Raw genomic sequence first — 15,601 nt, 5'->3', positions numbered from 1 at the left:
TCATCCTGGACAAGAGCAACCATCCTGATCATTAAAAGCACTAATAGAGGAATTTCTTTCCCTGTGGTACTATCCCATGGTACCTCTCCAGAATACGCGCACGGACGTTGTAGAGCGAAGGAGTAATCAGGTGCTGACCACTTCCGTGGAACGCATGGACGTGATGAAGCCTGGCATCATTGCCCCTGTCTCTTGTGCCTGAGCCCCGGAACGCTCCGTACCAAACACGCCCCGCCAAGACAAACAGCGGCGCATGATAGGTTCCGTTTCGGCTAGGGCTGGCGCCCAGCAGTCCATTGAGGCTCAGCCCCCAGCGCCCGACCCCCAGCCCCTCTCCGGGCGCCAATCGTTATGGCTCTCTGCCGAGCCAAGCAATCTATATTGCCCTGGGCAAATGGGCGGACGCGAAGGAGGGGTATTTAACTCCAGCGACTTCCCTCGGCCCTGTGTTTTGTTTTGGAGTTGTGTTCCTGAGGATTTGGATCTACGATTTGCCCATCTCGATATTTACTGTTGATCGGGGCATGCCAAGCAGAGCAGGGAGAAATAGATAGATAGCGATGGTTCACTCCACCACCTCCGTCGCAGTACTTCTCGTCGGGGCTCTACCCCTGGGTACGTCTCTCTCACAAGCCCTCGATCATCCTCTTCCCATACTAACAGCCACAGCAACCCTCGCGCGAGAATGCCGCACAAACGAGACGAGCCCCGAGGGCTACTTCCCACGCATGGATCTCACCTCGCCCTCGCAACTATCCCAATTCTCCGAATGCGACACGCTCACCGGCTACATCCACGTGTCCCCGGACTTCAAGGGGACGCTCGAGCTCCCGGCCAGCGTAACAAACTTCAGCGGCTACATCACGCGCAACTATGGGCAGCCGACGGACGGGCTCGAGGCCGTCATCCTGCCCAACGTGCGGTCCATGGAGAGTATTGAGCTTTATGGCGCATACGGGGTGAAGAGTGTTTCCGCACCGAGATTGGAGACGCTTGGGAGGTTGGTTGTTGAGCAGGCTGTTGAGGAGGGGGCGTCGTTGGAATTTGGGGCGCTGTGGGAGGTCGAGACGATTGCGTTGGCGGGGTATTGGAGCAGGTATGTATGAATGGTATGGGGATGTGTCTATTGTCGTGTCTCTCAGAGCAGTGGCCAGACACGAGAGAGCTCATTGTTGGTAAGCCTCGCGAAGGTTGGACTAATTATTGCCCTGCAGCATCTCCTTCCCCTCCCTCGAAAAAATTTCCTTCAGCATGTCAGTGCATACCGACCCCTCCCGTGAAGCAACCGACGTCCTCGTCCCCGTCGACATCGATCTCCCTGTTCTAAAAGAAGCCGGTCAGCTGTCTCTGTACGGACAGATCAAGAGGTTAGTTTGTTGGCAACGCGGTGGCTATAGTTATCTGATCTAACTGTTTGCCTCTAGTTTGTCCACGCCTCTTGTTGAAGTCCTGGGCCGTGGCAATCATCATTATTACACACTGAGGTTGCGAGCGAATTATACGGCGATGGAAGGGGTCTTCCTGCCGGCGCTGCGAGAGTTGTATGGGGAGTTTAGGGTCAATGGGAGTGTATCCGCGTACGTCAGCCATTGAATCCTGGTATGTGAGTATCTGCTAATGTCATTATAGTGTTGACCTTGGCGGTATGAAAAACGCCTCGGCCCCGATTAAGATCGACGTCGAGACACCAATCGAGATCTACTCTGGTCTCGAGAACGCAGGCAGGATTTTCGTGCGCGGGCCGCTTGCTGTGTAAGTCCCCGTCTTTCCCTCCCTCCCTCCCTACCTCTGCTGTCCACCGTCCAGGGATATAGCGCCATCACCAACTAACAGAAATACTCTTAGCATAAACTTTACAAATCTCACCACGGCAGCCGACTTGAACATAACAACCACCTCCTCAACCCTGCTCTCCTGCCCACGCGCTCTAGTAGACATCTACCGCTACTTCTCCGACCCAGACGAGCCCGCCTTCTGCAACGCCGAGTCCCTCTCCGCCGCCGGCGAAAACCCCTACCGCGATCCAAACTATACGCCCAGCTACCCGGTCACCGGATACGCAACTGTAACCTCCGATTCAGCTTCGACTTCGACGTGGGGATATGGATACGGGTCTACACCTACGCCGTGGTGGAGTCCCACGCCGACGCCCGTATACAGCCCGACACCGACGCCCGGGGGAGGTGGTGGGAAATTGAGTAGCGGCGCTGAGGCGGCGATTGCGACTGTTGCTGTTGTTGTTGGGTTGGTGGGGATTGGGGGGTGGGTGTTTGTGAGGAGGAGGAATAAGCGGGCTAGGGCTGACGGTGGTGCAAATGAGGGTAATGCAGCGGGCGCAGGAGGGTCTGAATTGGGGCCAGTCGTGGCTGCTGGGGCTGGGTATACTACTACGACCAGTCGGCGCGGTGACGATGGTGAGGAAGAGGAAAGGCTCCCACGACACTCTGCGGATGTGGCGCCGCCGCCGTATTCGCGCGAGGAGCCGAGGAAGGCGTGATAATACATACCGCACATACCCTGGTCAAGCAGAGAAGAGAGGTACAGTACGTTCTACATGGTACTGGTAACTTGAATGATTGTCACATTTGATGATAGATAATCAGAAATAGATGCCGCTTTTCATGAAGGTTATCAATTTCCATTACTATATTTGCGTGAAGCTTTCCCCATATTGCTCTGTTGACCAGAAATACTCCAGTCTAACGTGAATCTACGGTTGTGTTTGAATTGGTCGTTATAGCCCCTCTTGAGGGAAGTGGGATTTTTGGGGGTATTTACTATATTATACTATGCAAATGTATACTTAGCAGCCACTCCCGGGAAGTAGAGCAGACCCGTGCTATAACAAGATTAATACAGGATAAGCTACTTGTCACACACGGCGCTGGTTTCATTTAAACTTCTTTTTTTGTCAGATCCCTCAGATAGACTAGTTGACGACTTTCTCAGGACGTTAGCAGAGCACCATTGTGCTCAAGGAATAAAGGCGAGACTACGCAAAGTGCCTCTTACGTCACCTTTTCTGTACCTCGGAGTCGGATCTGGCATGCATTTGTTCGATCAGTAATATATTATTTACTAATAGAAATCCCCATTTCTGCCTCGGTATCCAAGCGAGATCGACGCCTCGATTTGGTCGGCTCACTAATCAATTATGTATCGACCCCACATCGTGGAGGCAACAGCAACAAATCGTTGGGGCTATGTAAAAGACATATATAGCTCGGCTCCCACATCCGAGTAGTTGCTCTTGGGAGAACTGGAAAGAAATGCCTCAGGATCTCGGCTCATCTTCCAGGACCTAAAGTCGGGCGAACAGGGTATCCGAGCGCGGCCTTGGCACAGATGCCGCTCCCGCCGGACAAACATCAACACCACTGGCACCATAGCATGACGATGACAAATTTAACAGAGAGACGAAACTACCAAAGAATAAATACAGCCAGTGCCTTTTATCTGCCTCGTAGAGTAATACTAGTGCCACACCCTTCCCCGCATACGGCTTGCCCATGTTTATCCAATACACTGGACCGTCCTCTGAGACGAGCCCTGGCGTGCGGCGCACCATTAATGCAGTTGTGGCCGCCAATGCGAGCCTCAATCGGCGGCGCGGACGGGAGGAGAGAGAGACGAACGCAAATAACATCAACGGGGAGGGAGAAGGGACACTGCGCTGGCTGCACGACCGACCGCATTTTATCATGCAACCACCCCAAAGCAGCCAAGTGGCTGGAGAGGAGCAGAAGCGCAGGGATACCGAAGAGACTACCCACAGGGAGCCTTGCTACGAGAACTCCTATTTGTCGGACGGCTCGATCTACTGGTACCTTGGAGACGGGGTGACCTATCCAACGCCAAAGCAGCCATATTACCCTGATTTGTTGTTTCATCGTATGCATGCATCATCCTAGGCGACTATAGGCTATGGGCTAGCAATCCTTATTTTCTAATCATGTCGCAGGTCAGAAGCTGTTTCTCACCGTGGCGCACCAGTATCCTGGAACCTTTGCGCACAACATCTATACGTCGTGGACGCAGCAAGTCCTGGCAGACCCCTGTCTCTTCCACGCAACGCTATTTGCAACTTCCATGTTAATGAATGTTATGCAGCAGAAACAGAATAACCCTATCATATTACGCCAGAAGTGCGAAACAATCCGCCTCATCAGGGATGCAGTCGCCCAGGCGGACACGCATGGGCTGCGGCATGAGATTATAGCTGCGACAACATATCTGGTGTACTTTTCTGTACGTCCTTGTCTACCCTTCCGGAATAGTCGGGGAAGCGGTACGCCATTCTTACATATTTAACAAAAAAAAAAAATAGAAACTCCTCGGCAACTTTGAAGAGGCGCACAAGCATGATCTTGGAATACCTGCAATGCTCCAGTTCAAGGGGGTCGCTCCTGTCGCACCCGATACGTATACAAGCTACCTGCTTAAACTGTATATTGCCGCCTTATTCTTAGCTTTGCCCGGCATTGTTTACTAATTCCCACTGCACAGTCGCGATGTCTGGAACAGCATCGTTGCGCACGCCACCTCGCTTTTCCCATCCATGGCAGGGCCTAGACCGAGCTCGGGCCACTATACCAGCTTACTTGCAATCCCGGTCCAGAAACAACTACAGCGGCCGGCTGATGATATGCTTCCGGTGCCCATTGTGACCTTTTTGGTAGCGTTCAACAACCAATGCATTGACATGAACGAATCCCAGTCGTCCGAGGATACCCTCCTCACACCCACCCCGACAGCCGAGCCCCTGGACCCACCAACCCTGCACGCCATGCAATGCATCTTGGTCGCAGCGACGCTATACTGGACAGCAGTCAGCCGCGACGCCCACGAACGTCCATACGATAAAACAAGCAATGACGGGTTAATCCAAGCGCTGCGGGCCGCAGTCATCCAGTCTGACGACCTATTCTGGCTGCGCCTCGGGCCAGAGGTGCTGCGGTGGGTTCTCATGACGGGCGCGGCCGCTGCGGCGTCGCTGCAGGACCAGGCGTGGTTCATTATGCGGGCGTACATGGTGACGGCGATTATCGAGCCCGCCGAGATGGATGCGTTTCTTGTTGGCGCGGATCATTTGCTCTGGGTGTTCAATCATTGCGCAAAGGCGGGGGTCTGTCGTTGAGGTTGGAGTACGAGCGCGTTCTATCTGGAGGCTGCGATTCTGCGCCGGGTCACCCTGTCAAGGGGCTTTTTGTAGACGCTGTTGTTTTTTCCGTTTTCTTTTCCAGACGCACTGTAGGTATCACGGGGCGTTGGCATCCGGTCACGAAGAAGGTACTATAGGGCGCCGCCAGTTTGCTAGATCTCGCGTTGGTGATTATTCTTCCGCGTGGAGACGGCGATGAATGCATGTATATACTCAACCGAGAAAAGAGAAACTGATCAATTATAAGCTTTCGTCGAAAATTCTTTATAGCGTTTATTAATTGATCATCATTGAGCCCTAAGCAACCTAGAAGCGAAGTCAATTATCCCAGACCTTGGACTTTAAGTATGCGTATGCCCACGGCTTGCGCCAATTTAAACTGAGGCGATATTTCGTTTGCGATGTTAGATCAATAATCAGACTAATTAATTATCAAACCGAGGCAGGGTCTTGATTAGTGAGCCCCATTCTTGCATTTGGCAAATAAGGCAAAATGGTACTGCAGGTCATTTGACCCTTGAACTCTAGTAGCTAGTAGAGGATCATTGGATAATTTCCTCTGTTTCTTACATCATCTGAGGTGCAATAAATTAAATCGATACTTGTTGTAGCATAACTAACATTAGTAGTGAGATTATAGTATTCTAAAAGCGTTTGACGATTATTTATATAATTTTGGTAACGCTCCAAGAGAAGCATTATTAGAACCCATGTTATATCAACCTATGACCTAGTCATTCTAGTAAGATTTTAGCGCGAGAAGCTGTGATTTCAATGCTATCCGAGTCAAAGACCAAGTTTTGACTCAAGTGGGGGATCTAATGGAGTATATATACCCTCTGAGGTTTATTCATCCCGCAACCACATACTATATCCTCTCCTATACATCAGGCCATGCACAACTCCCAGGATGCATAACATCCAAGAAGATCATTTCCAGTTAGCCCACGACATAAAAATCATGACAACTCTCATACGTCTGCTTGTTCCCACTCGCATACCAGTACCACTGAATCACGCAGTTTCCAGCCTCGTTGCATGATGAGCCGAGCGAGTCTGGGATCGTGACGTTGAAGTCAACTAGCGCATCCCCTTGGTTAGCAACCAGGCAAGCTCAGCGTCGAGAGCGCACGGGTGGGGGGAGGGGAGGGGGAGGGGTGCATACTGTCATCGCGCGGCGGCCCAGAAAGATGATTCGGCCAGTCGTCCCATGAGCGTAGGGGGTCCCCTAGGACTTCGTTTGTGGACGTGTCAACGATGGACACATTCTGTACGCAATCAGTTAATATGTACCTCATGGAGCATCCAAAGCCTTGACGTAACAAGACGATGCTGCGGGAAAGAGTCCAAAAGCATGGATGGAACGCACCGCATATCCAGGATGATGCCCCGCAATCAAGTCCACATGGAAATAGAGCACCTCCCCAACGCTAACCGCTAGGACATTGTCGGTATTATCCTCAAACTGATACCCACGACACAGGTACGCATTGCAGTTGTAGTCGCCGTCGGCCTTTGCCATGGCGTTCTCGATGGGGCCCGCGATATCTGGCATACCGATCATCAGTCACCATTTCCATGCGCTAAGAGGTGCTGTTCGGGGGTACCGTTCTCCAGGACATCTACTACTGCTGCGCCGCATGCTGCTTCGTGTGCGGGCCCTGTCTGTTCATATGTTAGTAGGGCTCATGTACGGTTTAGAAAGGTGCCGCTGGCCTTTCGAGGCGGAGGGTCTGCGACGACAGCATGCCCGTGGACGCCGCATATCAGCGCAAGGAGCGCGGCTTGGAGTAGCGCAGAGGACAGCATTGATTCTGTCGGTTTGCGTTGTCAAGCAAATCTTGGTAGAAGACGGGTAGAGCAGAGTAAGAGTCCTGGAAGAGCTCTGAGACGTATAGTCTGTCGGTCGCTGGGCAGCTGGTTTGGGTCATGCGGTTGCTCGCAAACAATAGTAGATAAAAAGTATCATAGTCCGAGTATGCTGCAGCCTCCTCGTGAATCTATCGCTATTCTTCCATAAAAGAATATTTCCCCGCCAATCGCAGGCCAACTGTATACAACACCCGCAGATCGCAATCGTCGCGGAAAATCCCTCCATGCTCGTATGACGTCCGATGGTCGGCAGATACACGATCAAATCCCTCAGCCCATCGCAGTGCTCATATATTAGATCACCAGGGTTCGGCTCTTGCGCATTGGCAAGGCAGAGCGCCACATCGTCAGCCGAAGCTGGTCGCACCAAACATGCATGAAACGCCGCGGAAATCCGGAGGATCCTTTCGCGCCAACAGGAAGATGTCGCCTAGAGTCGATTTAATCTATTCAGGAATCGTGGGGAGATGACACGAACCTTCGGGGTCCGTTCCCGTGCCAAATGCGGAGGGGTGAGACTTGACCCCGGGTGATCTGCATGCTCGGCACGATGGGATTGGAGGGGAAATTGGGTGGGTTTTTCTTGGTCTGGGGTAGATTGTCCTGCAGAATTGGGACTTGGGGGTGCAGGATATACTCCGGAGTATAGGTTGCGATAGTAATGGGCAGGTGCTGGAGTTGGACTTGTAAGTTGCGTGTGGTTTGGAGAGGTATATAAAGGACGAGGTCTACCGCGGGAAGAGAAGAAAATAAACCACCTCCCAGAGCACCTCACACACTCAGCTCAGTCTTCTCGCAATCCTACTGCATACCATTCGAGATCATTGGATCCACTCAGTCACCATGAGGTTCACCACCGCCCTCCTCCTCGCGGCCGTCGCAATCGCCAGCCCAACCGACCTCAAGGCGCGCCACGAGCTCACCCGCCGCCAGGCCTCTCAAAGCTGCCCGATCGGCTACTGCACGCAGAACGGCGGAACAACTGGCGGTGCCGCCGGAGACACTGTGACAGTCTCTGACCTCGCCAGCCTGACTGAAGCCGCTGAGAGCGATGACCCGCTCACCATCATCGTGTCGGGCTCGATCTCTGGAAGCGCAAAGATCCGCGTGGGCTCTGACAAGACTATTTACGGCGAGTCGGGGAGTTGTACGTACCATCCTACCCAGTTTCCTCCTGCCATGATGTGGTGGATTTGTTACTGATAGCAATCAGCCATTACCGGCGTGGGCTTCTACGTCCGCCGCGTGAGCAACGTCATCCTGCGGAACCTGAAGATTGGTCAGGTTGATGCGGATAACGGTGATGCTATCGGTATCGACGCGTCAAGCAACGTGTGGGTTGACCACTGCGACCTGTCTGGTGATCTCAGTGCTGGAAAGGATGATCTTGATGGTCTCCTGGACATCACCCACGGCTCCGAGTGGGTGACTGTTTCCAACACGTACTTCCACGACCACGTAAGCGCCAATTCCCCTATTCGCACTTTGTAGATGAATACTGATGGTTGGTGTGCAGTGGAAAGGCTCCCTGATCGGGCACAGCGACAACAACGAAGACGAGGATCTTGGCCACCTCCACATCACATACGCCAACAACCACTGGTACAACGTCAACAGCCGGGTCCCCTCTGTGCGCTTCGGCACAGTCCACATCATCAACAACTACTGGGACACGATTCTGACCTCTGGCGTGAACTGCCGCATGGACGCACAGGTGCTCATCCAGAGCTCGGCGTTCACAAACGCCGACGAGCGCGCGATTTTCTTTGCCGACTCGGATTACACCGGGTATGCGGTTGTTCAGGACGTCGACCTTGGTGGTAGTGAGAACTCTGTGCCGCAGGGGACGCTTACGCCCAGCTCTCTGCCCTATCCGGCTATTGCGGCGTTGGGGTCTGGGAGTGTTGCGGGGACCGTTCCTGGGCAGGCGGGCCAGACGCTGTAAATGGGAGTATTTCTGAAGGAGATGATGCTTGGGCGATTGTGTTGGGAGTGCGCTGATGGCTTGATTTGATATTACTTGAAATTGTGACCGCCTAGTTTAGGATTATAAGCAATCGAACATGGTTAAGTGATGAGTTTCTTGGCTTTGAGCCTCGTAGTGTAAGGCGTCGAATGTGTACTCTCATCCCAGCGTCATCGCATTAGGCCATTTGCTGTACCCGGTATGGATTTGGCATGTCGCAAACTTCTCTCCCAGCCAGCGTCAGCCCTTCTCACCTTCCACAAACGGCATCTACACCAGCGAATACACAAGCTTCTCCCCACTAATCGGCCTCATATGCTCCTCGACGCCTCGCCCCTCTTGCCCTTCTCCTTTTGCTGCGGCACCACTCCTCTCCGAAACCATCCCCGAAAGCAACGAAAACGCATCCGGTACGATCCTCTCCAAACCACCGGGCATCCTCCGGACCGGGTTTGGTCGCAGCACCACCTCCCCCTCGTCAACGCCAGAACCAAGCCACGCGAAGAACTTCACGGCAAAGGCACGTGCGGAGGGCGGGGCGGGGAAGACGAGGCCTGTATATCATCATTATTAGCTTCCATTGCATTCCTCTTTCCAGAAAGGTCCGCAGGGGTTAGTCGGTCGGAAGCGAAAAGGTGTACTAACCACCACCATAATCAACCGTATGCCCCAACCCCTCCCAAACCGTCCCATACAGTGGCTGAATCGCCAGATTCTTCGTCTCAAACTGCCCTCCATCCTGTCCGCGGAAGACATGATACTTCCCCTTAGGATTCAACGTACTATGGACCTTAGCCACGGTGTCCCGTTCGGAGATTGTGTCGAGGGCATAGTGTACGCCGACGTCACCTGTTGCTTCCCGGACTTTTTCAGGCCAGGTCTCGTCGCGGTAGTCGATGAGTAGGTCGTAGTTGTATGGCGGGGCGGAGAGGAAGGCGTGTTTTGACGGTCTCGCTGTGCCGATGAGTCGAAATTTCCGTCCGGAAGTCGACGCGGCGACGTGGACGAGTTGTGCGGCGTAGAAGCCGAGGGAGGATGCGGAGCCGTTTATTAATACGTTGATCGCCCCAGCATCACTATCACTGCTCTCACTACCTATGCCTGGTAGAGATACATTCTCCGGTTCATAGAACGGCCCCGGCAGTCCAAATCTCGGAAAGAGAGCCTGCGCAGATGTCAACGCGCACATGCTGACCGTGCACGCCTCCTCGTAGGATAGAGTCGATGGAATGGACCAGAGCAGGTCATAGGGGGCTGCGACGTACTGCGCAAACGCGCCGGGGCGGTCGTTTACGGAGTTTGCTACGGATCACGATTAACATCCTTTGCATCATTCCCTTCCCGCGCCACAATATAATTCGGATAACGGGGATGGTGATGCCGATTGGGATGGGATGGGATGGGATGGGAAATCATACCACCCTGCACAAACCCCGCAATTCTCTCTCCCAGCTTCGCCCGTCGATCCTCGACATTCTGCAAATTGGCATGTAATCCAACAATCTCGCCGGCGAAATCCACACCAAGAACGCGTTTTTCCTGTGCGGCGATTGGCTCCGCGAAGTAGATCTGGTCCACCGGGTTGATGGCGACGGCGTGGATGCGGATGAGGACTTCGCCTGGTCCCGGGGTTGGGGTTGGGATGGTGAGAACGGAGGCCGTGCGGGTTGAGGGAGTTAGCACTAGGGCGCGCATTTCACCAGGTACAAGTGTCATGGTTATTTTTTTTTTTTTTTTTTTTTTTTTTTTTGATGGGAAATGTCTGGTTGTGTCTTTCCTCAAGACGAGGTCGTTGAAGAGCGGCCGATCGTGGAGATTGGGGCATCAAAGGATGTCGAATCGCCAGACACGCGGTGGCTATTTATGCTTATTCTAGGATATGGGCAGGATGACGTTACATCTGATAGCTCGACTTTCTGCGGCTGAATGCGCGCGATTCCAGATTCATGTCGATACCCCAGACGGAATACGAGGCGGCTGAATTAATCATCCATCACCAAGCAGCGTCGCGACATGGCGATATGTTCCGACAGCCATAGGGCTCGAGCTTTGCGCGCAGGGTCCAGCTCGTATTCGGGCGCCCTCGTTCGTCGGCACGTGCGAACCGTGGCTGATTTCTAATGTGCTCGGGGTATAATTCCACATCGAGAATAACTTCTCCGTCGAAACAAATCTTACAATACAATTGACCAGCGGAAGATATCCTTTAACCCCCATCTTTTCTCCCCGGGCATGGCACCTCAGGAACCGACCCCAAGAGGAAATACCTATCCATACTCAACGTCCAACATGCTCAACGACCGCATCCCCCTTCTTCATCACCCCCTCCCCCTCCCCAGACGAATTCTCAACATCCCCCTCTCGAATTCCCAGAGCCAACTCCTTCTGTATACTCCGCGCAACGACCACCGGATTCCCGCCGCGCGAGAAAATATTATCCACCTCCTCAAGACTCAGATTCGACGTCTCCGGGTAGAGGAAGTAGATCACGGGGACGAAGGCCAGGTTCGTCGCCATGAAGATCAGGTATGCTTTCCACTTTAGGCGTTCGATTATTATGGGCGTTATCATTACCTACCCGCAAATGTCAATTAGTATTGAGAGTAATGGAGGGGTTGGGACCAGGAAAGGAGGGGGCGTGTGGAGATGGAGGTACTCACGACAGCAAAATTCCACAACCAATTCGAACTAACCCCGATCGCCGTCCCTCGGGTGCGCGCATGCAGCGGCAGGATCTCGGGAACGTACACCCAGGGGACGCAATTCATACTCGCGCCGAAGATGAACATGTACGTGAAGAAGAACGCGACGGACCCCGAAGCGAATGCTTTCCCGCGCGACGTATCATCGCTCTGCGAGAGAAGAGCGGAGACAAGCATCATGGAGATACTGAGACCCGCGGAGCCCCAGAGCATTGTGCTCCGGCGACCCATTTTGTCCAAAGTGAGAGAGGGGATGAGGGAGCCCAGTGGGAACATTAGTTGGATGCAGCCGGCGATGATTTGGGCGAGGCGATGTTCGAGGCCGACGTTTGTTTGTAGTACAGCTGGAGGCGGTTAGAGGATCCTTTAGAAGACGAACCTTTGGGAGATTGAAGGAGGGTGTTGGGCCAGAGGTTCCTTACTGAGAATGTAGTAAACAACCAGGTTAATCCCACCGGCCTGATTCATAAACTGCACAAACCAAGCAAGGAAGATGCGATAGCGCGTACTCAGCTTATCCTTGCGGAAAGTCGACACCCACGACGTGCTCCCCTCGGCCTCTGCCGCGACCGAAAGCGCCGACTCAATGGACTCGGCTTCGCCGAGGATATCCGGGTGATCCACGGGTTTATCGTAAATGGCCGAGAGGACCTCAATCGCCTCCTCCTTCTGCCCATTCTTGAGTAACCAACGCGGTGACTCGGGGACGCCAAAGACGACGAGAATCACCCATAGTGCAAACACGATCTGGAAGGCCAGCGGCCACCGCCACGCGAAGGAGCCGCCGACGAAACTGAACGCGAAGTCCCACCAGTATGCGAATGCGATGCCGATGCCGACGAACATGACCTCGGCCGAGACGAGACGGCCGCGTTTTGTCCCCTCGCAGATTTCGGATTGGTACCTGTAATGGACATAGTCATTAGTCTCCATCTGACATTGAGGACACCAGATCACTCGATGAACTACTGGGTGAGCAGGACATACATAGGAACAGTCGAAGTCTTCAACCCCGTCCCCACGCCCGTAACAATCCTCCCGGCAATCAAATGCCCCCGGGAAAACGCACTCGCCTGGAGGGCAGCCCCCACAATAACCCAGGCCATAGCCAGCCAAATCGTGCGTCGGCGCCCAAGTCTATCGCCGATAATAAAGTTCCCAAAACATCCCGCCAGACATCCCAAGTTGTAGCTGGACGTGATGAAGCCCGTGAGTGTGTCGCCAGGGTGGTTGAATTGCGTCAGCCAGTCGGAGTTCTCGAGGATTCCGCCAAACACGCCCTGGTCGTAGCCGTAGAGGACGAAGGCGCACAGGCAGCAGGATGTCACGGCCAACTGCAGCTTTTTGCCGCGACCGAACCAGGTGCGCATGGTGTAGCTGGGTTCTTGGTTTCTGTTGGGCAATGGATGGGATGGACTGGCGGGGGAAACTGGATCCAGGAGTAACAATGGGGCCCCCAGCGTTTTAATACGACGTCGCCTGGCACTGGCAGTACCTGAATCCTGACTCATGAGGTAACACGAAGTATGGGGATAAAATGCGGGATTTATTCGGCAGATGAAGACTCCACAACGGCACCCATGGGGGAAGGGCAGCCACGGTGTGCGCCTCCAGACGCCTCGTCGGGGTTTCTCCGTGATTGCCCGTGGGTAGAGCTTCCGCCTTGAGATGATCTCCACAACAGCCCGACGAAAGTTGGAAGGTTTAGCCACGCGAGCCGGATTTGGGGTATATGACATCACAGGCAGCGGGTTGTTCCGGCGAGGGACCCGGGACCGTGACAGGGCCGAGTCATCGGGCTTGATATCTCGGAGTGTAACCCAGACATTCCCAAATGCGTCAGGAAATGCTTAACGTCAGTGGCTTGCGGCTCCGAGGTCCTGGAACGAGTATGTATCAGACTCTGTGCTTTCATACACAATCTAGCCTTGCGGCATCCTCTGCTCGGGCTTACCCTCTAGTGTGTATACATTTTTTGGAGCCATCCATCACGTGGACGACGGACAGCTGAGGCGAAGCACAGTCCCTGCAGAAAGATAACATACATACATCAACCTGTCCTCACAGGGAGCAAGTCGGATATTATATTTCAAAAGCCCTGAATCTTCCCTTTCTCGACATGGGCCGTATCTGCCCCTACCATGTACTTCTGGGCCCCACAGGCCCTGATTTCGGCAATCTGTGCGCGTTCCAGAGTCAAGAGATTGGATTCCCTATCGTCGCTTACGGCTACCTTATGCAGCTCTGGAAGGGGGAAATTCGTCCCCTGGCTTTGTTACCTACTATTGTATCGTATGTTATGTATGTACCAGTATTTATGTACCACTTCTGCCTGCCTGCGCAGGTCTCTATAGCACTCATCCCCGTGTCGAATTGTTCTGCTTGTATCCTGCTACAGTAAATCTACTAAGGAACTACCAGGTATGTATTTTAGCTTCAATTACATGCAGTCATCATGGCTTGTTCTTTTCCTCTCCGGTCATATCGGGCTAATCAGTGAGAGCGAGGGCTTGTTTTCCTGAGTTGAGGACGCTTCGTATTGTTCGTTGATTGCCAGTCATTGTGAGGTCGTCCCTGGGGATTTCGGCGGCTCTAGCAATTGGGAGAACCGTTGTCTTACAATTGAGGCAACTATAACCACCAACATACTTCTGAAGTTGACCTACTATTATCTTTCCTAGCGTACCAGCAATCACAAGTTGAGTAACCCGGGCACTTGCATGTCCTTGCTGGTTACGAGGCGGATAACAAGACAAGATTAAATGACATATACTTCGGACAATCTGTGTACAGAACTCGTATACTAGAAAAGGAGAAAGGAACCACCACATTCAATCCCCACAGCATCGCCCACTCGATCCTCCCACCCAAGTCACCTCATCGGTTAGGCCTCTCACTTCCCCTCGGTACACTGCGGACACATATTATGATCACACCCCAAACTGACATTCAGCGGAAACTCCCGCCGCCTTGGCCCATCACCACACCGACAGCAAAAGACCGTAAGCCCCGGGATAGCGATTGGCGGCAGAATGCGTTTTGCTGGTTGTTCACTGGGAGCCGAGAGGGGTACTTTTGTTCGAACCAGGTTGGGGTACCGTGTTTGGTGTCGCGCGTCGCATCGACTACCTCGTATATGTTTGCAGTTGACACTATTGCGATGAAAGAACCAAAACGTTCTTTAGACCAGCCTGCAACCAAAGCAGAGGGGGGGAAACGCACCATTCACTCATCTCCTGGCGTAGGATGCCAATAACATTGTTCGTATCGCACCTCGGACACGTATAGGAAAGGTCACTCTTTTTAGCTAGGGTAAGCCGGGAAAGGACAGTCATGGCGATGTGGGCTCCGGCTGTGACGGTCCATTCCCAATTGGCCGGTGAAATATCGGTCATTGTAGAGACATCTTCGAGAAAGTACTCCCATCGCATGATCTTCTTGTGACCCGGCGTCCCTGCGAAGATGATTTCGACGTGGCGCTGGAGTTGCTGCAGGCTGTCAGTCAGTCACCATGTGCATAACCCCTGTATCACTTCAACGGACTCGAATCTAGGAGTAAACTCACTTCCATGGTGATGCAGCACTCGCGTGGAATGCCAATACAGCGGTCCATTGCGGTCTGGAACATGATTGGCTGGTGCTTGTGCTGCCTGTCTGCGATATACTGTAGAATAAAGCTGCAGATCGATTGAAGCATCTCGTAGATCGCTTTGGTCTGCAGCTCGGTCTTGCGCATGAGGAGCGTTAGTTCGCTCACGTCTGTCTCCACTTTGCAGAGAGTCATACTATGTAGAATTAGCTAGGGCTCAAACTGCGTCAAAGACTCTCAACCCACTGCTGAAGAAAACCCTCGTACAGCTGCAGGGCTAAAATATGTCCGTGCAGATCCCTTTCCTGCTT

General features: G+C 53.2%; 7 protein-coding genes across 7 annotated transcripts; 3 read left to right on the top strand and 4 right to left on the bottom strand.

Annotated features, from left to right (window-relative positions):
• Positions 1 to 560: 560 nt before the first annotated feature.
• Positions 561 to 2,497, top strand: BJX68DRAFT_270173 (uncharacterized protein; the record flags this gene model as incomplete). The annotated part of the gene is made up of 6 exons (XM_071046556.1): positions 561 to 615; positions 670 to 1,096; positions 1,215 to 1,367; positions 1,425 to 1,577; positions 1,630 to 1,752; positions 1,846 to 2,497. 6 exons carry the CDS (start codon positions 561 to 563, stop codon positions 2,495 to 2,497), a joined length of 1,563 nt encoding a protein of 520 aa, XP_070895619.1.
• Positions 2,498 to 3,509: 1,012 nt separating this feature from the next.
• Positions 3,510 to 5,137, top strand: BJX68DRAFT_270172 (uncharacterized protein; the record flags this gene model as incomplete). The annotated part of the gene is made up of 4 exons (XM_071046555.1): positions 3,510 to 3,891; positions 3,962 to 4,248; positions 4,328 to 4,446; positions 4,507 to 5,137. The coding sequence occupies 4 exons, from the start codon at positions 3,510 to 3,512 to the stop codon at positions 5,135 to 5,137; spliced, it is 1,419 nt and encodes a 472-aa protein (XP_070895618.1).
• Positions 5,138 to 6,101: 964 nt separating this feature from the next.
• BJX68DRAFT_270171 (uncharacterized protein) lies at positions 6,102 to 6,970 on the bottom strand (the record flags this gene model as incomplete). Its single annotated transcript, XM_071046554.1, has 5 exons — positions 6,102 to 6,241; positions 6,327 to 6,429; positions 6,531 to 6,709; positions 6,769 to 6,822; positions 6,856 to 6,970. 5 exons carry the CDS (start codon positions 6,968 to 6,970, stop codon positions 6,102 to 6,104), a joined length of 591 nt encoding a protein of 196 aa, XP_070895617.1.
• Positions 6,971 to 7,876: 906 nt separating this feature from the next.
• Positions 7,877 to 8,978, top strand: BJX68DRAFT_278052 (pectate lyase family protein; the record flags this gene model as incomplete). The annotated part of the gene is made up of 3 exons (XM_071048455.1): positions 7,877 to 8,180; positions 8,247 to 8,491; positions 8,550 to 8,978. The coding sequence occupies 3 exons, from the start codon at positions 7,877 to 7,879 to the stop codon at positions 8,976 to 8,978; spliced, it is 978 nt and encodes a 325-aa protein (XP_070895616.1).
• A 121-nt stretch (positions 8,979 to 9,099) lies between these two features.
• Positions 9,100 to 10,749, bottom strand: BJX68DRAFT_243978 (zinc-binding alcohol dehydrogenase family protein). Its single transcript, XM_071041231.1, has 3 exons — positions 10,418 to 10,749; positions 9,645 to 10,301; positions 9,100 to 9,553 (listed from the first exon to the last, which is right to left on the bottom strand). The coding sequence occupies exons 1-3, from the start codon at positions 10,713 to 10,715 to the stop codon at positions 9,270 to 9,272; spliced, it is 1,239 nt and encodes a 412-aa protein (XP_070895615.1). The 5' UTR covers positions 10,716 to 10,749; the 3' UTR covers positions 9,100 to 9,269.
• Positions 10,750 to 11,276: 527 nt separating this feature from the next.
• Positions 11,277 to 13,071, bottom strand: BJX68DRAFT_257462 (general substrate transporter; the record flags this gene model as incomplete). Its single annotated transcript, XM_071043348.1, has 4 exons — positions 11,277 to 11,573; positions 11,660 to 12,045; positions 12,124 to 12,605; positions 12,689 to 13,071. 4 exons carry the CDS (start codon positions 13,069 to 13,071, stop codon positions 11,277 to 11,279), a joined length of 1,548 nt encoding a protein of 515 aa, XP_070895614.1.
• Positions 13,072 to 14,853: 1,782 nt separating this feature from the next.
• On the bottom strand, positions 14,854 to 15,485 carry BJX68DRAFT_270167 (uncharacterized protein; the record flags this gene model as incomplete). Its single annotated transcript, XM_071046553.1, has 2 exons — positions 14,854 to 15,189; positions 15,267 to 15,485. 2 exons carry the CDS (start codon positions 15,483 to 15,485, stop codon positions 14,854 to 14,856), a joined length of 555 nt encoding a protein of 184 aa, XP_070895613.1.
• Positions 15,486 to 15,601: the final 116 nt, after the last annotated feature.

This window comes from Aspergillus pseudodeflectus, assembly GCF_044049435.1.
Source record: "Aspergillus pseudodeflectus strain CBS 756.74 chromosome Unknown BJX68scaffold_46, whole genome shotgun sequence".
NCBI lineage: Eukaryota > Fungi > Ascomycota > Eurotiomycetes > Eurotiales > Aspergillaceae > Aspergillus > Aspergillus pseudodeflectus.
This window is presented reverse-complemented; position numbering and strand designations above follow the sequence as displayed.